Here is a 21,909-nt window from a genome sequence, read left to right as displayed (position 1 = left end):
CCGCACCCATTCCATCCCTCCTCTCCATGAAGGAAGAGAAGCTCTGGATGTTCCATCCCTGGCAGTGTTCAAGAACAGACTGAATGGGGCTTTAAGCAACCTGGTTTAATGGGAGATGTTCCTGCCCATAGCAGGAGAGTTGGAACTGGACAGTATTATCCAACCCAAACCATTCTGTGATTCTATGCAATCTAGTCCTGGCAACCTCTGCTTCCAAAAGAGGTAATTCCATTCTCCATAAGAAAGTAAGGTGCAATAGTTTTATAAATATTCCTTACAGAAACAGTGTCACACCAACCAAGACCCACCCCAGCCACCCAAATCTCTTTCTCAAAGCACCATGCACAGCTTTTTAAGTCTGCAAAATGAACATTCACAGAATCAGAGAATACCTCAATGTAAGGGCACAAAAATGGTATAAAAGGCCATGGAATTCTTTGTTCTGGGTCCCCCTCTGCAGGCACCCAGCTCAAGACCTGCTGCTGTACCACTCCATTAAATTATTTATTTTTACCAATCCAATGCCCGAGTCTCTGCTGCACAAAACTCAGGGTCAAGCTCAAAGGAGGAAGTATGTCCAAGAGTCTGTATGAGCAAGCAGCTGCAAGGGGCACCCATCCATCAGCAGGCTCACTGGACACTCCTGCTGCAAAGGGACTCCAGACCCAGAAGTTAAATACAGTCTTAGGTGGCGTGCATGTGACTCCTTGAATGGTGTGAGAATGCTCAAGCAGCAGTTTCTCCTTTAACATGAACAATCATCTATTCCAACCTTTCTTGGCAAAAGCACAGGCTGGACAAGCTGGCTCAGCGCTCTGTCCAGCACCATCTTGCAAGTGTCCAACACTGGAGAATCCACCACTGCCCTGGAGACATTATTCCAATGGCTGACTGCTCTCTCTGTGAGTTTTTATTGGGTTCATTAGGAAGTTAGTCCCCAAGAGTAACTTGTACCCATTAAATCTTGTCTTATCAATGTAACTCCTTGTAAAAATGGAGTTTCCATCTTCTTTGTAGGCACCCTTTAAATACAGGAACATGCTGATAGTATCTCCCCCCAGGCCTTATTTTTTCAAGGCTGAACAAACGAGGATCTCCCAGCCATTCTTCACACTGCAGCTGCTCAGTCCTTTGATAATCTTTGTAGCCCTTCTCTGGACCCTCTCCAGCCTGGCCACACCTTTTTTGTTTAGTGGGCACCAAAACTGCACACAAATATTCCAGGTGTAGCCTGCCCAGTGCTGAGTAGAGTGCAATGATTACTCCTTTGTCTTTGTTGGGGATGCCCTTGTTGATGCAATTCAGCCTCCCACTGGATACAGCATCCAACATCCCAGCATCTCCCTTTGCCACAGCAGCACACCGCTCATTTTTACTGGGCCAAATCCACCAGGACTCTCAGGTCCCTTTCCACGGAGTTGCTTCCCAGACTGCACTGCACTCCTGGGTCATGTTCTCCCAGATATGATACCTTTGTCTTTGCAGAACTTTTTAAGGTCTCATCAGCACATTCTTCCAACCTATCCAGGACTTTCTGCAGGGGAGCTCTCCTTTCTGCAGGTCCACTTCCCCACTCAATTTGGTACCTTCAACAAAATTCATGAGGGTGCACTTCATCCCTCCATGCAGATCACTTATGACAGTATTGAACAGTGACCCAATATCAATCTCTGGGGACCCCACTTGTGACAGGCAGCCAGTCTAAGAAGGAGCATTTCCCACCCTGCTCTGGGTGCTGCCCATCAGCCAGCTCCCATACACACACAGATCCCTTGTCTGGAACACAACACACCAGTTTCTCCAGGAAAAGGCTGTGGGAAACTGCATGGAAAGACCTGAATCTGAGGAAGACAATGCCCACCACTAATTCCATACACACAAAGCAGGTTACTCTGTGCTAGGAGGCAGTTAGTTTTGCCAAGAATGATTTGCCCTTGGTCAATCTGTGCCAGCTTTTCCCAATCATGTGATTAATCCGACTTGTGACAGCCCCCAGGAGGATTCGTACCATAACTTTCCCTGGGACCGAAGTAAGACTGATGAGCTGATAATTTAGTGCATTCTTGTTTAAACCCTTCTGGAAGATGGGGCAACATGAGCCTTCTCCCAGTGTTCTGGAACATTTCCCAATCCCCATGACTTCTCAAAGATTATGGAGAGCAGCCTCCCAACAGTATCCAGCCAGCTCTCTTAACACCCTCAGATGGCTAATTTGTAGGGGTCAAGTTCCTGTAATAGTTCACACACACCAATAATTCCTTCACTGACAGTAGGTCTGCACATGGAACTGGATTTTTGTTCCCAAGGTCTGGGGCCCAAGAGTGCTGGTAAAGAGAGAAGTGAAAGAAGTGCAGAAAACCTCTGGCTTTTTAGCATTGTTGGCAACTGATTCACCTCTCCTGTTTAACAGACAGCCAGCATTTTCCTCTGTTTGCGCTCGTTGTTTATAATCCTGAAAAATCCTTTCCTGCAGTTTTTGACATCTCCAGCCACTTTCAAGTCCAGCTGAGCTTTTACTTTTCTAACTGCACCTCTGCACGCTCTGGCAATGCCCTTGTAGTTCTCAGTGGGTATTTGCTCATTTTTCCATCCCTGGTACACTCCTCTTTTGGTTTTAAGCAGCCTCAGGAGCTTGCAGTTAAGTCAAGAGGATCTCTTACTCCACCTACTTCCCTTCCATTTAAAGGGGATGGACTGGTTTCATGCTTCCAGAAGAGAGTTCTGCAAGAACTCCCAGCACTCACTAGCTCCTTTATCCTCCATGGAAGCCTCCCATGGAATCCCTCCCAACTCAGCTCTGAGCAACCAGAAACTAGCTCTTCGAGTTTCTAAAACCTCTTAGTACTAACCTTCAATAGTGGTTATTTAAAACTAGTGAGTTTTCTATTTTTACTAGGTTATTTTTGATCTGAAACAGTTCTCCAGCCTGGTCCATCCCACAGACCAAAAGATGGTTTCACTGAAAGATATGAGAAGCAACAGAGAATACTTAAAATTCTGTTACCTAGAAGAAAAATACCTAAAAATAAAGTCTTAACTTCAATTCATCATTCTACTCTGTACTCCTGTGCAGGTAAGTTTTCAAATTGTAAGATAATGAAAACACTGCTTAAACAGAAAGTTAAAATGGACTAGAGTGGAAACAACAGAAGAATTCCGACAAAAAAAATACATCTCTTGGCTCTGTTCTAAAAGCTGTTGCAATGAATCTCTTGTCTAATGCTACAAACAATATTCTGAAATTGTTCAGAATTTTAAATTCTCAAAACGGAAGCAGAAATTTAATGAAAAGCACATTCACAATTCAGTCTGCTTTAGACTAATAACCAATCAATATTGAGAAGTGAATCATAATCCTCAAATGCCACTGTGAGGAAAGGAAATTACTTAAAGCCATTTTAACAAACAACAATTAATTTAACAACTTACCACAAAAGAAATTCATATGCAGACATACAGTGTTCTATTTGTAATTCATCACACACTTTCAGTCACTCCCTTTACGAAACTGTAAATGAGCTCTTAATTCTACATCTTAATTAAATAAGCTTCTGCCATGAACGCTACACATAGCAAATCCAAGAACCATAAAGGAAGGTAATTCATCAATACAGCTCTGATGGTGACCCATGCATCCTCTCACACTCCAAAGTAAAATTACCTGATAAATAATATTCTTCAACTCCCAAATATGCTTAATGGGGGTTTTGTTCATTAACATGGTATTTTATGTACATAAGGAATACCTTCCTATGATTCTTTAAATAGAAAGAATAGTATTCAGTATCAAGAATAATACCTGAACCACAGAGAAACTTTGACAAACAGAGGCTCATTTTTAGAAATGTACAGTTCAACAAACTTTGTAATGGCCACAAGCAAACTATCAAATGGCCCAATCTACTTGTGAGGGTATCAGCAGAACTCATCTTGAAAACAAGCTTTGAACAGACCCACATTTAACCAGGCCAGTCTTGTAAAGAGCCCGTCCACAGAGGAATTACTCTACTATGGCTATTTCTTTAGTCTGCTTATCCATAAAGCGGAAACATGTAATAAATATTTAAGTATTTTCTCTTGCTTTACTGAACTTCCTTCATCCAACAAACTCAGATTAAACTATATTAAACACAATTCCTTTCTTTCTTCACACCAAAAACGTTCTGTAAGGTACTAAGGTTATCCTCTTATATGCACCTATACAAATCCTGGCAGCCTTCGCAGAGCTCCATACAAGACTCACTTATTTCAATTCTGTCTGGTTTTAACTACAAATAAGCATTCTGCAAGATTAACATTGCTAACATTTTCTACAAAAAGTCAACTGGTCTCTATAATGACACATCAAGTTTAATAAGCATCACTTCCATGTTTAATTGTGAAAACAAATTACTCAAACCTTAGGCTTCAAGTACCACAGCTGCAGGACTTCACCAAAAGGAGTTAAAACAAAAAAGTAACTTACGTGAGTTTTTAATGTAAAACACAAGGCAGGTGTGACACTAAAGGACTGAAGCTGCATCCGTGTACCTATCTGCATTCACGATCAGCAGGACAATGGTTCGCCTCCTAGAATTACCTGATCCAATACTAAAACCTGCCACCCATCTCAGTGCTGCACTCACCTCACACTCACAGCCCATCCCTTAATTCATTTCTGCTGAAGCTCATCCAGGCCCTTTAAGCAGTAACTAGTTTTTACACAGCTATTTAAGTATTCTCCAAGTACAAATATACACATTTCCTTCCCTTTCAGACTGTTGAGGATACAGCAAAATCACTCCCATTATCCAAAAATTTTACTAGGTGAGGACCAAGAAGAACTACTTTTGTTCTGTAATCTGAGAATGACCTTAAGTTTAACTGATGAATCTGTAAGGCTGGAAACCAGAACTTAATTTCTCGACACAACCTAAGTTTGCCTAATTGTCAGTGGGATAAAGAAAAACAGTGGGCCATGGCATATAATTATGGTACTGGAAAGTCTTGTGACAAGTGTTAATCAGGAAAAAGTCACTTTATAGCCATAAACATTTTCCATGACACTCTTCAATTTCGTATCGTCTCACTAATATAATGAAAACAAATGTTTCTACACGCACCAAGTTATCCAAGCATGAAACATCTACTCTTTTCTAAAACGGTGTAACAGACATATGGCATAGCTTTTAGAAGATGCTTTCAACACTTACTTCAGATGGTATCAACATTTGCAGATAGTTTTACCTCTATAATTACCAAGTCCACTCAACCCACTACGGTGAACAAACAGCTATGCAGGCTGGCAAGAGGCACAGATCCATGCTGAAAGCACACCTGAATAATACCATGCACAGACAAAGCTTTACTCTGTCTATTCCTTCTTCACACACTGTATTTGGATTCACCCAGAGAGAAATTTGAAAGCTAGAGGCCATGGTTATCGCGACGCACAAAAGGATCAATGGTTAAATTACTGGAATGGAATGAAAACAGTTGTGTCCCACACTTGCCACAGTTTTTCTTCACACTTTTGAAATTTAAATAATTTATCAGAACTTCTCTTCCTCGGCTGCTAAAATACAGCACTATTTCCCTCTCTACTCCATCCTGAACCACTGCCCACCTTGGCTGTTTGATTATTAAAGTCTGTAGGGCATGAATTACCTTAACTTGATGAACATGTACCACTTAGAAAAATGGACCACTTCAGCCTTCAGACTAGTAGAGCAATACTTAAAAGCTATAATATGTAACATGCAATCAACAAAAAAAAAATTCTTACATTATATTCCCTATTAATAGTCTCTTGATAGCGAATATAAAGCTTGCTGAAATGCAAATGCCAACACACCAAGTGCCCTGCAATCCTAACTACATCTCTACAAAAGCACGTTGTCTGTGGACATGAGATCCATCCTTCTCTCTTCATTAACACATTAAAATGACAAGTGCAATGTTTCTGACTTCATCAATTTTCTTGCCTTCAAAAAGTAGTACCAACACTGTACTTTACACTTAAAGAACAGTCAAAACATTCAGGGATATATGTTTAGAGCAATAAAATCCCACTATTTTAAGAAGAAAAAAAAGCCTCGAACACTAGTTGTGAAAGTATCAAAACATGCTAAGCATTTCATACTTACAGTACTGTGTAATGTCCATTTGAAACAAAGCTGGTTTTAACACCAGATGAAGTACAAATACTGCAAATCTATAACCAAGTTTAAAGTACCAGGATACACAACCATTACATACACTATGGCTGTAATTACCAAGTACAAACATGGTACAATCATGAACTACAGAATGTGTCACCCATTACACCTTAACTGGATCCTAAAAAGCTGCACCCTATTAACACAAAGGCCAAACTGCATACAAAAAAACCACTGATCTTTCAAAAATCTATGGTTCAGTTAAAATTCTCCAATAAACACACTTTAAAAAGTGACACCTTCAAAAAAGGCTAGGAAACCGGTTCCACCCATGACACAATTTACAAAATTTTTATCCAAGTTCAACTTCCTCCACAGGACAGACAGTACAGTAGACAATAAACAATAGGGAATGCACAATATATTAAAAAAAAAACAACAAACCAAACATAAAGGAACAACTCAAACATAAATTTACAGAAATTAAGAGAGGCTGCCCACTTCCTGGAATGCCTTACAAATGTCTCCTGGTATCAATTCCCAGTTTCTCAATTCCCAGTACTGCCATTATGTAAGACAAACACTCTTAATTCTTTTTCAAGCAATATTTCTTTGTTTTGATGAAAATAAATCAAGCCAAAATGTTTCCAAAGCTATTAAAAAAGAAACAAAACCACTTTACTACACTGAGACTAACCTGCTAAAATGTTTTCCTGCATAATTATTTTTCAAGCCATTTGTTATAAATGAAACTGAGAATATTTAATTATGGATTAGTAGGAAATTAACGTCAACGTCAACACCAAAAGGACAAAGTCAACATATACGAATTCACACTGTCCAAAACTACTTTTAAACAAGCAATACCTACAATTGTAAGAAAAATGAAAGAATATTGTCACTGTGCACTAAATTTGTAAGCTTCATAAAAGCACAGATAAGCACATTGTTAATTTTGTCAACACATGTGGCCTTTACACAAAGGAAATACCATTTTAAAAATCAGCTGGAAAACAAAAGGGCCGCAAAACCAAGAGAGGTAACACAGACTAAAACATGGCTTATTGTGTGGAACTACTTCATCTCTCTAAATCGACTTCAACATCAATACTTTTAAATGGAAATATGCTTCAGATTTTGTCCACAGGATATGACAAACTGATTAAACTCAATGAATAGGAATTAACAAGCATCTTATACCCAATAATACATCGGACCAGCTACATCAACCCACATCTGTATAGATGCCAATTACAGCTTATGAAACGATGGTTTGTCACTGCAATCAAGTCAACTTTGGCTAAACACTGGAAACATAAACAAAAACAAAAAAAAAAAAAAGGAAGAAAGAAAATGAAGGAAGAAAGAGAAAGGAAATGCTTTGCAATTCACTTCCAATACAATGGATATCCTCGCCCTCCCCCCCCCCCCCCCCCCAAGTAATCTTTAAGCTTCACCTCCTGCCAGAATGCCTTCCTGGGAGAAAGAGACATCAAGACAGCAGCAGGGTTTTTGTTTTGGGCTTTTTTAACTCTTCACGTTAATGTTCTTGTCAACTACGGAAGCGTAACAGTGGGCACTTTCTCCTACACAAGACTGACTACGTTGGGTTTCCAGCATTTCAACCAGTTTGAAAGGTGATCTCTCAATTTCCCTCCCCTCTTCCCCAAAACCACACTAACTGCAAACTGTGATTTTCAAGCTCCTTTTTTCTGCAAAATAAACAAAATTTTTGGCAACAGAAAATTCCATTCCTTTGTCACACATACTCACAGCATGTACACCATTACAGGAAAGTTTCTTTTGGCTTATCACGTATCCAGTACATGGGGCAACATTACAATATTCCTGATCCTTAATATATACCTTCAATAATTCATAACATTGTATAGAACTCATGTCTTATCTTCCCTTTTGATTTGCTACACCCAGCAGCAGGGCTCAGCTTAGTTCACAATACTACAGCCCATACATCCTACAAAGCAAAACTGCCAAAAAGGGGGGACTGCAGACCTGGAGCATGAATAGAACCCACAATGAAATTAAAGCTCTAGACACAAAGCTTCCTCCATCCCTCAAAGAGATCCCAGTTTTCTTAAATCCTGTCAGGGTGTGGCTTCATTAAACCAAACTTCCCACTGCAAAGGCCTCCTGCAATCCCCTCCAAGTCGATGCACACCTCGGTGAACCCCACCAAAAATAAGTAGTGCCTTCTTGCACCCAGGCACCAAATTTAAGCCCACAGACTCTTGCTGCACAAGTACCCAGGCAGGGAACAGAGCTGTTCCCCAAAACACTTACAACCCAGGGCATCCCATCAGTCTCCCCAGACAGGTACCCTGCTCCTGCCACCTCAACCACAGGTAACCAGGGAGTGCTGCCAGGCCCCACAGAGCACTCACTGCTACAGCCTGGAAGCCTCTGGAAAAGGTTCAATAGAGGGTGTGCTCCTCTTGCATCGAGGGGAGCACTGATAAATTTCTGCCTTTGTGAAGGATTCCTCTGGAAACATGACTCAATGGTTTTCCTTACCTGCTACGCTTGCACATAAATCTCACACAGTAACGCGCTGCCTTGTAGATTCTTAAATCAGTCAGTCAGGATTTCATAATTATGGAGTCTAGGGTCTTTGTTAGCTGTTGTTGCTCCATGCACAAAAGGAAACATTTTGTTGCTATCACTGCAAAACCGATTAATTAACTGCACGTATATTCGGACGCAGTTTCTACAATAAAAATAACTGCTACATTGAATTAAAGTGGTCTGCTAGATTAATTGTTCTAAAGCTTTCAATAGATCATAAATTGCATGAAGCTTCAAACACACAGAAAAGGAATGAAGCAGAAAATACCTTAAAAATAGCAACTTAACGGTAACAGAAACACAAGCACGTTCCCTCAAAGTAAAAAGCACAAACAAAACCGAAACTGGTTCAAGCCAAGAAATTCCTCTTAACATCTCTGCACCGAGCAGTAACGTTTTAATCCCTCCACTTCCTTAAATAATCTACCTTTCTCAAAAACAAGTTTTACAAAGAACATGCTTTGTGAGTTACTGTGCAATTCATAACTGTACAAAACATCATCCAAAAACTGAAGTGAAATAGCAAAATATTTGGTTTGCTAGGGGTTTTTTTTAGTATTCACTGCATGGATTTGCAGCTTAACACAGTAAAAGAACATACAATGGTATTTCTGGAAACGTGTTTTAAAACTATCAAAACGCCCCACAACTTCAGATTGTATATACTAAAATTACAATTGACTGGCATTAAAAAAAAAAAGCATTATACATAAGAAAGGCACAAAACTCAACTAATAGGCTGAATTGCTTCTTGCATCACTTAATTTTACAGTACGCAAAATAAAACTTAACCCAGGGATTTTATGCGACACACAATCTAATGAGATACGAAGCTTTTATTTTCTATCTGGCATCCTTAAGCTCTATCCCATACAGGATTCAGTCTAATATTTCCGATAGCCTCAGCAGTATTCACAGAGCAGACACGAGTTCTGGTTCACCAACAGTTAATGTACATTATTTAACTGTTTGACATGTCACTCCTCTACCTTTTTGATTAATGGGAAGAAGTGCTCTTATAAATAACTCTGAAAATCGAAAGGAAACCACGGGACTTTTTTTTTTTTTAATATAAGCACAAAGGAAAGTGTACTTGCTTTTCCTTCCATCCCTCCCCCCTCCCCCCCCCGTCCTGACATTGAGCTTTTCCAATCCTGCCAGAAATAAACACCCAAACACAAGCAAAGGCCTAGGCTATCCAACTCGACATGCTTCGGAGTCAAATCTTCAGATCAACCAAAACCAGCAGCAGAAAAAAAAATTCTCCACGATACAACCCGGGCACAACAATGGGATGAGCAGTGTCAAACGACAGGCTACTGACAGGAACAAGCCAGGAAGCAGGAACCAGAGGAGCACTGTCCCCTTTGCTTCAACCGTGTAGCATTTTAAAAACAGTTCCACTTATTCTGTTACCCGAATGTTTCCCTGGCGTTTGGTGTTTAAGCACAGCTGGCAGACACTCGGCTCGCACAGCCTTTGTCAGCAGCTCACGGATGGGCAGCAGAACGTGCTACAGGTTGATAAGGAGGGCACCGGCTCTGCAAAGCAGCAGGAAAGCGCCCAGAAAGAACTTGGGATGCGCAGGAGAGTTTCCCTCAGCCTTCACCGGGGGCTCCACGTTCCCCATATTCGCTCCCGGTGTTTGTTTCGTGTTTACCTCCCCCCCCTTCTCTTTCTCCTCCCTGTCCGGCCATCTTGGGCCGACAGGAGCAGCCATTACTTAACTAAATGACAGGGCCAACAACTTTCCACAGAGACAAACACCTCTCTCCAGACACCGGGCAGGGCAGCCGCAGCCCGCGGGACGCCCCGCTGCCTGTCAAGCCGGGACGGCGGGCGGGACGCGGGGCTCGGCGAGGACCGGGCACGCTAGACGGAGGCAGCGGGGCCCGCAGAGTAAACAAGTCACTCTGACGGGCTCCTAGAGCCGCTCAGCGCCGCGCCCGCCCCGGCCCGGACCCCGCGCTCCCTGCGGGCTCCGGCCCCGGCTCCGCTCCCGGCGGCTGGGGGCGAAAACCACGAGGGAGGGTCCGGGGAGCGGCAACGTCAGCAGCGCCGAGCGCGCCCTCCCTCCCTCGCTCTCCCCCCGCTGCCGCCGCCTCCTCCTCCTCGTCCTCCGCCTTCCACCCCCCCCCCCCCCCCCTCCGCCCCCGGTCCCCCTCCCCCGGCCCGTCCGCTCCCGGCCCCGGGCTCCGCCACTTTCCCGTCCTGGGGCTGGACAGGCACTCGCATGGCCACGCTCCCCTCGTCCCGCTCGGGGAGAATGGTGGGGGGCGTTAAAAGGAAAGGGGCAAAGGAGGCAGCAACGCGCAAAGACCCCGCGGAGGTGGCGGTGCCCCTCGCACACCCCTTGCACACACTCACCGTGCGGGCCCGGGGGTCCCGAGGGAAGGGGCGGCGGGGCCGCCTCGCTCCCCATCCCCCGTTTCTCTCCCCCCTCCCCCCCATCCCCGCTCCACATCCACCCTCGCGCTTACCTTTAACAGCAAGGCCTTCGTTCTGGCGCCATCTTCATGAAGCCTCAGAAATCCGAAGAGCCGGCTGCAAGGAGGGGAGCGGGCGGGAGGGAGGGGAGAGAGAGGCACCGGCGTTAGCGAGAGTCAGCGCGGCGGGCGGGCGAGGGCAGAGCGCGGCCCGGGAGCGGCGGCGCACGGGGAGCCGCGGGCAGGGGAGCGGGGGGACACGGAGGGAGCGCGGGCCGAGCCGGGACACGGAGGCGGCCGGGGCGCAGTGGGGAGCGGGTACCTGTCGAGGCCGGATAGGGCTTCTCTCTCCTGGGCTGTCAAGCTGGCGAAGTCCTCCTCGCTCTGGCCGCTCGCTTTCCCCGCCGCCATTTTCTTTTCCTCATCACCGAAAGGAGCAGCAGAGGCGGCGGCGGCGAGCGACACTCCGCACGATTTCATGGAAACGCAGCGTAATTAACTCGCGGATCGCACCCCCCCCTCCCTGCGCGCCCCCAACACCCCCCAGCGCCGGGCGGGGCGGGGTGCCCGACACACACACACACCACAACTTTTATTACAACAACAACAGCCGGCAGGGAGGGGGAGGGAGGGAGGGGAGGGGAGGGGAGAGGGAGGGAGGGAGGCGGGGGGAAGCCCCGCTGCTCGGAGGAGGGAGGGAGGGAGGGAAGGAGGGGGGAGGGAGCCCCAGCGCTGGAGACTCGGGGGAGGAGGAGGAGGAGGAGGTGGCGGCTGCGGATGGCGGCGGAGCGGTGTTTACATCGCCGCTCGCCGCCAGCGGCGCGGGGAGCCGGGGTGTCGGGGAGCCGGGGGAACCCTCCTCGCCCGCCCCGCGGCTCGGGGTGTGTTTTGCCGCCCGTACAAACTTCCCCGGAGCCGCTGCCCAAAGTTGTTGTAATTGTGTCACACCGCGGACCCCGCGCGCCGCCACCGCGACCCCCCCCGTCCCGCCCCGCCCGCCCGCGTCCGCGCAGCCAATCAGCGCCGCCGCCGCGCCCCACGTGACCTTTGTTGACTTACGTCAGTCATTGCGCTCCGCCGCCGCTGCGCTCCGGTTTAGTTGGCCCTCGCTGCCCGCCTCCCCCGCCGGCCTCACGCCATTGGTCGGTAGGTGAGCAAGGGGGTGGGGTTTCGGAGAGCCACCGTTTGTGATAGGTCAAGGGGGCCGTCAGTCACACAAGCTTTTCGATTAGCGAGCACCAGCAGGCTGGAATGCGCCTTTAAAAGGGGACGGGGGGGGATGTCGGGAGTGGCGGGCGCTGGGGTGGGAGGAGGAGGAACGAAGGAGGGCTGCGCTCACGGGTGGAGTTGCGTAACGGGGGCTCCGGGCTGGAGGAGTGGACGCCGCTGAGGAAGGTGCCATGTCCCACCGGCGGGAGGCAGTAGGCACCCTCATACCCCCCCCCCCCCCCCCCCCCGACCTGCCTCGGGCGTGGCGCTCTTGGCGCAAGCGGAAAATAAAGGCTTCCCCGAGCGGGGACAGGGCAGAATGGGGCTGCGAGGGGGGATGCCTGGACGGCGGGTAACGCTCATGCGGAAGGGCGGGGGCTACCCCCGCCGTTGGTTTCGCCCACGCGCCCCCGCCTCCCCCGGGAGCCCGTGACAGGTGGAGCGGCCCCCGCCGGCGCGCGCGCCCCCGCGGCTGTCACGTGGCGCGGGCCGCCGCGCGCGCTTCGCGTGAGACGCACGGGAAGTCTCGCGATGCCTCGGGGGCCTCAGGGCGTGAGGGTGGGGAAGGCCCGGCCCGGCCCCGGCTGGAGCGGTGGGAAAATCGCGAAGGATGGAAATGGCAACACCTGGGAATTTGCGCTTCTGGAGACGCCTCGTGTGTGAGTAAAGCTCTGAATTTCTTCAGGCGCGGAAAGGAAAGGGGGTTTGCTGCTTGCTTCCCCCGCTTCATATGGCTTAGCGCTGCTCCAGCCCGACTTGCAGATGAAGCGTTACCTGAGCATCATACAATGCCTTTAGGGACCTAAAAGATCGTCTCATTCCAATCCCCTGCCGTGGACAGGGACACTTTCCCCTAGACCAGGTTGCTCAGAGTCCCATCCAACCTGGTACTGAACACTTCCAGGGATGGGACATCCGCGCCTGTTCCTGTGCCTCCACCCCATCCTTGGGTTCCTTGATTCCTCCACTCTTCCCAGCTCAACCTGGAGCCCGTGGACCACGTTTCGCTTTAGAGTACCACACAGCCAGGAGGCTTTAGGGTTTTTTATGGAAGATGTTTGCAAATCATTCGATCTTGGCTCTGCTGTGGTGTGTACGAGGAGGTGAGTCCTGCTTCAGGTGTGTGAGGGCACAGCTCATCCCCATTTTGCTGGGAAATGGATTAGAACAGCCTTCTGTAACAGCACTGCATCACTTTTCTGGTGCCTGGCTGAAGCTTCGTGTCTGGGTTGGCTTTTCCCATTTGAATTTCTTGTTTGATGATTGCCAGGTGCTCTAAAGCAAAAGTAAAGCCATTAGCTGCCTTTGGGAATCAGGTCAACAAGGTAAAAGAGCCGCCTATGCAGGGGCTGCTGCCGCTTGCTGGTTCTCCTTTAATTGCTACTCTCCAATCGTGTGCTTATGACACTGAAGCATATTTCTGCCTCTCTAAGTGTTAAACTAACACGTGTCAGTGATGTTTTTCAGGTGGATCCTCACATGTTTTTTGATCCTGATGGTGCAGAGACCTTGCCAGGATTGGAGACCTGGTCAAGACAAAGTCTTAAAATAATGCAAATGAAGACTCATAGTAGTGTGTCCATGCTCCTCTTAAAAGCAGACTTGTAGTGTAGCTCTCCTTTCTGATGCAAATCCCGGAAGAACAGAAAAAAAACCACCTGAGTTTGATGATGTTGCATTTCTTCATAAAACAGTAGCCAGTCTAAGAGTATTGGTGTAAGAGACAGGCATTTGTGTTTAAAGGACTTACAAGTTTAGAGTCCAGATAAAGACCAAGTTATTTTTGGTTCTGGGAATGGGCAATGGTCTGCTAATAGTGGAAAAAGAGCTATGATCAAACATCTGTGTTCGTCTCTATTGTCCATGGCTTCTCTGGCATGGATTTGCTCAGCAGAGTTTCCTCAGGTGCCCAAATCAGTGCCAAGAGCCTGACTGGTTGGGAATGTGCCATAAATACAGGATTTCAATGTAGATTGTTTTTGAGGATCTTGACTCCCAGGTGTAAAGTTTTCATTTTGCAGTATCGTGAGTATAAATCAGCAGAAAGGAAAGTAGGCAAAACCATTTCTCAGTGGAAGGAAGCATTTCTCTTGCTAAACTACAGGGCAAATCAGGAAACTGTAGAAGCAGAGTCCTTGTCCAGCTGAAACTTGTGTGTACCTGAAGTCACAACAACTGAGTTACTTCCCAAGTACTGTCAGTGCCACTCTTAATCCCATATACCCTGCCTAAATTGATACGATTGAATTTCCAGGTGCCTTTATTCATTCGTTTGTTTGTTTATTTCTTTGCTGTCACTTCCAAGTCAGGTCGCAAATTGGAAGGAGCAGTAGATCAGTCCCTGTTGGATACGATTGAAATCTCATAGTCTTCTGTAATCCAGACATACTTTGTAGTCCCCTGCAGCAAGCTTCATCCCTGGTAAAACAATGGTGCTTGAAGCTGGGTATATCAATTCAAACTGGGTTTTTATTCCTGCTTTTTGAAGTTCCGGGCAGCTGCAAGCCTTGACCTGTTAAGCAAGTGAGGGCAGTGGTCATCTCCTTACCCAAGAAGCTCAGGAGCCACATGTGGTCTCTACTGACACTGCTGTTTAACAAAGGATTTTGAGGTGTGGAGTCAACGTTATGCTCCCAATAGCTCAGGAGACCTCTGACTATGAGGCAAATCCTTTTGCAGTAGAGCAGGCAAAATGTGATGAGACAATCTTTGATTCATGTGACAAGGTGCACATAGTGAAAAGACAGCAAAGAGAAAAGCAGGCTGACCTACAGAACCCACAGGATGCTATTTTGTGTCCTACAAACATAAATCTAACAGTTGCATTGTTGCCATCTAGCCAAATTTTAGTTGACCTGCCTGAAATACATGGCTATTTGGCATGTAAGGGAAAGCGGCATAAACTAGTAAAGCCTGGCAATAGTTAGTCAGGGAGAAAGCAGTTTCATTAACCTTTTTATTTTTCTGCATTTGTTTTCCCTACTGTTGTTTTCTTCATTTACTCTGAGGTAAAAGAAGAAAAGCTTAAATTACTAAACTGTTTTCTTGATATTTGGAACAAAAATTCCTGTGGTGCTTCATTTTTGTACTTTAGCAGTGGCTTCTCTACTGTCCAGAGGTTCATAGTAAAATGATCTGCAATTTTCATGTTCCCTGTACTACTCACATTAAAGTTCTGATGAGTGTTGTGTGATGTTTTATGTTTTGACAGCATATGGTGGTCAAGAAAGTGGGGAAGCTGATCTAAACTCCAAGGTTTTGGGATGTTTTGTTTGGGGTTTTTTCCCCCCCACAAAAAAAAAGGCAAATGCTTTTGCTAGCAATAAGGAAAATCAATACACGAGTAGGAGAATTATTGAAAATAGGAAAAAAGTCATCCTGATACTGTTTCACTATGTTGATGAAAAAATTGCTCTTTAATCTCAGAAATACTTCACTAACTTTTGGTAGTAAGGGGAGTAAAAGTGAACTGGTCTAGGAAATGCCTTGTTATAAAAAAAAAATACTTGTTTTTTATAATGAAAGTTTTAAAAACAAGGCTAAATGCTTTGGGTATTGACCTTAATTGTTATTGTACTGTCTTGCTTGAATCATGTAGTCATTTTTGTCTATTGCCCTCTGTGTCCTTGGTTAGCACGACTTTAAAACCTGCGTTGTCTTTGAAAGGCTTAATGCTGGAATTCATTTGGGATTTAAGTGGTAATTCATGGTCATAAGAAGTCCATGCAGTCACCAGGTAAGCAGTAATGTCCATTCCTGTGCAGCAACATGTCAGCAATTCATTCTACTACATGGAAAAGCACGAATTTGTATCATGACCTTAATTGTATCCTGAGCTGTTTTCATGAAATTCAGAAAGCAGCGGGTTTTTGGGTTTTCTGTAGATTTGCTGTGTAGGAGACCAGTTCTCTGCATGCCAGCATGAACAGTGACTGTTTGCTGAAGCTCTACCAGTAGAAGAAACGACTGCTAGAAGAGCTCTATCCTATTTTTGCAGTATATAGATCTATGTTATACTGACAGTTTCTGCTGACGTGGAGAAATAAATAATGTGAAAAATTATACTTGTCCAGGAAGTCATTCCTTTACATGATTCTTGGATCTTCTTTTTAATTGTGCCTGTGCCTTCCACCTCCAGCACTTTTGGTTGTGTCTTTGGTGTGTTTTCCAAAAGTGGAAATGTTTTCATTTGTGGTCGTAGTTTCAGCAAGTAAGTAGGTGAATGTCTGCCCTCCCTGTAGGTAGGAACTGGATGTGGCAGCTTATGACTTGCCACCTTCCAGAGAAATCACGTGTTTGACAGGAAATTATCCTGAAGGATCTCTGGATCTCTGCTCTTCCAAAACAGTCTAGAGAAACTGAGATTTCTTGCATTTGTTTCTATGCAGGAATTTGATTGTGTCTGTTGAGAAGATGATAAAATACTGTGCTTGTATTTGTCTTCAGATTGACGGTTGTAACTTAATAGAATTTGCCAAATGCTGTAGAGAAGAGGTGGTTTTATGTGTATTGACTTAACATTAGTTGCTGAGCTGATACCTTTGTAGCCTACTGGTTTTCTGGCTTGGAAGTAAAAAAATAAGTAAATCACATTTCTAAACCAGCTCTGAGCAAAATTATGCAGGTTTTTGTGTACACATTTGAAAAGATCCAATCCTGATGCTTGGCAAACCAGGTGAATGGATAACTTTTGTGAATCCTGGGACAGAATCCATTATTATCCAAAACACTTTATTATCTGGTATTTTTGTTTTTCTCCTAGAGCAGAGGATGTCACATGCTCTTACTGGATTTAATTTAGTGTTTCATATTCAAATCTTTTTGAGAAAGTATCTGGGAATTACTTACTTTAACAGCCTCAGCTGTTTAAATGCTGCTTTTTTAATATTTTTGTGGATGTCTAAAAGGACAAAATCTTCAATTACTAACCTAAAACACTATTTTGGTTGTAGTCTCTCTTTTGTGTCCATTTCCTACATCAGCCACTTTTTAAATCAAGTATTTTGCACAGGTGATGGTGGATACTAAGTCTTGTACTGGTGCACAGATGAGAGTTTTAAAGGTGCAAACAGCAGAAGCAGCTTTGGGACACTGGGTGTGGCAGAGTCAAAGCCTTGGCTCAAGAAGCTCCATCTTGCACTTACTAAACACAAACCATGACAATTCTCCATCCTTGTCTAAGCATAGGTCAGGATTCCCTTGCAGCAATGGGTGAGTCAGGGCATTTCAAATGAAATAAAACATCATGCTTAAATCTGAAGACTTAGTTGCTGTAGGACAACTCTCTTATATTTTTGAATGTTCCCAAAATGAGGTGCCATCCTGTTAACTCAATGTATAGGACACAACTGAGTACGAAACAGGGTTGTACTCAAAGCATGAAAATGTGTTCATTGTATGTAACTGGGAAACACCAAACTGAAATTTGCTTTTTTTTTTTTTGCTTTCTGTTTTTTATTTTTTTAAGTTTGTTATTATCAGGAGGCAGATTATGTTTAGAATTTCTCTAGGGGTTTGTGCTCCACTGTGTGTTCTGTATGTCACTAAGAGTTGGATCAGGCCTCTCACCACCAGGATGGTGTGAGGAAGATGAGTAGTTTCTACAATCAGCTTGACATTCATAAAACCAAAAGCTAACCCTGCCTTTAAATACATTTTTCGTTGCTTCCCCCTTCAGCTGCACTTCAGTGAGACAGGAACTCCCTAGGAATGGCTGGGAGAATTTCCCATCTTACAGTTTCTCAAGATACGGTTTGGTTTCTGTTTGGAAGTTTGCAGCTGTGTATTTGTACAAATACACTCAGTGCTACTGAAGTCAGTTTGTGGGTTCTTCTCTAACGGTGTTTTGGTTTGGCTTCTTGTCTGTAAATGAGTCCTGTGGTGGTTTACTCCTGTGAGGAAAGTTAAAACAGTGTTTTTCTCCATGGATATATAATCCCAAACTGAAAGCTGAGTGAGAAGAAGGAAATTGCCATTGGTCTCAATGGGACAAAAGTTTCTTGGGAAATGGGGCAGCAAAGGGAAGCTTCACTGAGAATCTGCAATGTTTTCCAAAGCTTTGATATCCTTAACTTGATTCTTTTTCTGCCACTAATGGATACACAAAATTTCACTGTAAATTGTGAATTCAAATCTTCATATAACAAAATAGTTGTCCAGTGGCTTCTTAGTATCAGTGAGAAGAAAGTTTCTCTGATATTCCTTCCTCTCAGTCAAAAATATCCACATCCTTTGATGAATTCAGTTACTTACATGTAGTTAATCGAAGTTACTGGAGTCTGGACTAGAGACCATGAAAGTAATGATGCAATTGGCGCTATTTTAAAGACATAAAAGTTTGAAAGTGCATGGATGCATTTCTTCCCAAGGGTAATCTATATAGAAAAGGACCAGGATATAATCTTAAGAAACTTACATTGCTCCTGTTCAGGTTATAGTTGTTTCTTATACAAAAAAGAGGACAAATGTGTGATTTTTAAATACTTTTGTTGTCGATCATGTAATTGGGGTTTTTTTACTAAGTGATTAGTTTTGTTTTTATTACATATTCCTTCAGTGCAGGCACATTTCTAGTGAATAATCCCACCATCCCAAGGACCTGAACCTGCAGGTTCTGGAATACCTTCTGAAGAGACTTTCTGCTCAGTCAAGAAAAAGTCCCACATCTAATGGATCACTCCAGATAAGATTACAAAATTCAAATGCTTATCAGAGTTCCTTTATTCAGGAAATTGGGCAAGACACAGGATTTCTTGCAAATTCAGTGTTGTTCCTGGTTTCTGTTACATCAATGCATGCTAAACAAGACACCCTGCACTATTTATGCTTCTGTCTCTCTGAAAACATAACGGAATACAATATATATGATTAGTGAAGAACAACACAGCTACTGTTAAGCCACTTTTATGAATCAACTGAATTTTTTCATATCTATGCAGGGTTATTAATTTAGCAATGTAAGTGCTTCTTGTCAGTGGTCTGCAAAAAACACATGGGAAATAGGAGGATTGCAGTTTCTATCCTCCCAGGTGGAGTGGTTTGGTTCCAAACCCTGCCATGGGTGGGTTATTTGGTGCTGTACGAGAAGGGGAGATCCCAGCAGCAGCTGCTTAGTGCCCAGCAATGGGACAGGAGGAATGGGCAGAAACTGAGGCCCAGGAAGTTCCACCTGGACATGAGGAAGAATTTCTTTCCTGTGCAGTGACCGAGCACTGAACAGATTGCCCAGAGAGGGTGTGGAGTCTCCCTCACTCTGGACACAATCCTGTGCCGTGTGCTCTGATGCAGGATGACCCTGCTTGACCAGGGAGGTGGGACCAGATGACCCATGGTGGTCCCCTCCAGCCTGCCCCATCCTGTGATTCTGTGAATGAAGAGGAGAGGAGAGAGGAAAGTGTATAAGGTTTGACCACTGGTTGAACAGAGACCTTTTCTTTAGCCGACTTCTTGACCAGTCACTTATTCTAGCTCTTCTCTCTGTCCTTGCAGTTTTCTACTAAATGTGTAGAACATGAATGTTCTGCTAAAATGACAGTGTCTGGCAAAAAGCAGAAATGATCACATGGTTTGGGGTTGGTTTGGTTTTTTCCCCCAGTCTTGGCCAAACAAATGACTGTGTCAGCACTTTGTCAAAAATGAAACAGCTGGGTAACCAAAATGATGGTGCCTCAGAAGGGGTCACATGGCATCGATTTGGGAAAGGCAACCCCTGCTTCTGACAGAGTCCCCTCCCAGCCACTGTTACCAACCCTGTGCCATCCCTCAGCAATACTGATTTAACTGTTTGCAAACCATGCTGGAAACTGGGGCAAAGTCATTGTAACAACCTCGATTAAAAAAAGTTAAACCAGCCTCCACCCCCCCCCCCCCCCAAAAAAAACCCCAAACCAACCAACCAAAAAACCTCACAACACATAAAACCCTAGAAATTTCCAGAGGGGAGGTGAAAGCCACTTCCAGACAACTTTTATTGTCATTATTCCTGTGCAATATTGTGTGACACACTGAAAAATATTTAAGAATAACATCAATTTAATGTGAAATTAAATGCCAGAACGGATGATACAGTGGTTGCATTATTGAGTAGCATAGTGAATTCAATTAAATCTTGTCTTGTTAATAAATCTTGCATCATTGCTGACAGCTGCTGTGAAGAATCCTGAGATTGTTTTGTAAGGACATTCAGCCTGTTCCTAGCAGTGCCTGAGGAGCTGGTGGACGGCTGCCCAGCACAGTAAAATGATTGCATCTTGTGAGGTTGACTGCAGATTGCTATCACAGTAATAAAAACCAAGTTAAAAATTAAAAAAACCTGGTACCCTAGAAGCTTATGAGCCATAGAAATGACCTACTACTAACTCCTTACTACCTCTGAGTAATTGTTTATTAGGTTGCCAGTTAGATTTTAAGTTGGAAGAATTGGACAAATTGCTGTTGGTTGTTATCACAATCTCTCTTTTTGTGCTGTTCTTGTACTGATGGAGCAGCTGTTGCTGGGAATCAAACCCCTGATGCACAGAGGAGGAGGAATAACTCATTTTTTCAGGTAATACTTGCTGTGTTACCTGTGTATACGTTTCTTTCCCAATGGAGCATGGACAAAAAGGAGCAAGTTCTACACAGCTGGCAAGGCTAAAAAAGAAACATAATCTACAACTGATGAAACTGGTAGCTTATATAGGAAAATAATTCACACTCTTATTTTATGCTAAAGAAAATTCTTACCAATTTTTTTTTCATCTGATTAGTGTCCTTACACTTTTTTTTTCATGTCACTATTTACAGAAACTTTTAGGAAAGAATTTGTCTTTTATATTAATTCTTAGGTTTAGAAGTATAAAGACTATCTTCCTGAACTAACCACTCCCTCTTAAGCCCAGCTTTGAAGTGTTTCCATTATGCTTATTGAGAAGTTTAGGAATTACAGGTGTCCATTCAGAAAAGTGCTTAAAGTAACAGTAAATAATAAAGACCATGAGGGTTAAGATTAAAAATTAAACTTTTAACTACTGTCTCCTTTCTTTGCAGCCTTAATACGTGTACTGTGATTCTTCCTCTACATTAACATTCAGGAAGTTTTTCCCCATGAACATGTAATTGTTTGTATTAGAAGCTTAACTGTTGTACTCAAAATTAGAATCATGCCTGTGGGTATTTAAAATGGAAGAATAATACCAGCTAATGACTTCAGAGTAACTAGTAAAATTACATCAGGGAGAGTACTTCAGATTTTGCAGATTGGCCAAATTTATATTGATGAGAAATACATAAGATTTAACTCAGTAAAATTTAATGAAACCAAGCATATATTGGGGAAAGGGAAGTGTACAGGCTTATTTGCTGCAATGTGTGGAAACTGGTTAACTTTTTATTTCAGAGATAAATTAAGTTCTGCTTTATGGAAATGTCTGGTTATTTTTCTAAAACATTTTTAGTCCTTTTGATATAAACACTTATATGGTCTTGCAGATAGGTTTCTTTAATAAATTAAATTGATTGGCAGTTGTTTCTTCACAAACAAATGTATTTCTTCACCAAGAGTCCACAGAGGCATA

The 21,909-nt window shown here is 44.0% G+C and overlaps 2 protein-coding genes across 17 annotated transcripts in view; one reads left to right on the top strand and one right to left on the bottom strand.

Moving 5' to 3' along the window:
- Positions 1-11,769, bottom strand: part of KDM6A (lysine demethylase 6A) — a 150,641-nt gene extending 138,872 nt beyond the window's left edge. For 8 of the 16 annotated variants that reach the window (XM_048289761.1, XM_048289831.1, XM_048289764.1 and 5 more), the window contains exons 1-2: positions 11,469-11,768; positions 11,201-11,264 (exon numbers count right to left, since the gene is read on the bottom strand). In XM_048289761.1, the coding sequence (XP_048145718.1) occupies positions 11,201-11,264; positions 11,469-11,626 (222 nt within the window). In that variant the 5' untranslated portion in view covers positions 11,627-11,768. Of the gene's footprint in view, positions 1-11,200; positions 11,265-11,468 lie in introns of all 16 variants that reach the window. The other 8 variants (XM_048289753.1, XM_048289756.1, XM_048289760.1 and 5 more) reach the window with 2 other exon arrangements.
- A 1,104-nt stretch (positions 11,770-12,873) lies between these two features.
- FUNDC1 (FUN14 domain containing 1) overlaps positions 12,874-21,909 on the top strand; it is a 46,111-nt gene continuing 37,075 nt past the window's right edge. The window contains exon 1 of the mRNA XM_048289749.1: positions 12,874-13,014. Within this exon, the coding sequence (XP_048145706.1) occupies positions 12,966-13,014 (49 nt within the window). The 5' untranslated portion in view covers positions 12,874-12,965. The remainder of the gene's footprint in view (positions 13,015-21,909) is intronic.

This window comes from Corvus hawaiiensis, chromosome 2, assembly GCF_020740725.1.
Source record: "Corvus hawaiiensis isolate bCorHaw1 chromosome 2, bCorHaw1.pri.cur, whole genome shotgun sequence".
In the NCBI taxonomy this organism is placed as follows: domain Eukaryota; kingdom Metazoa; phylum Chordata; class Aves; order Passeriformes; family Corvidae; genus Corvus; species Corvus hawaiiensis.
This window is presented reverse-complemented; position numbering and strand designations above follow the sequence as displayed.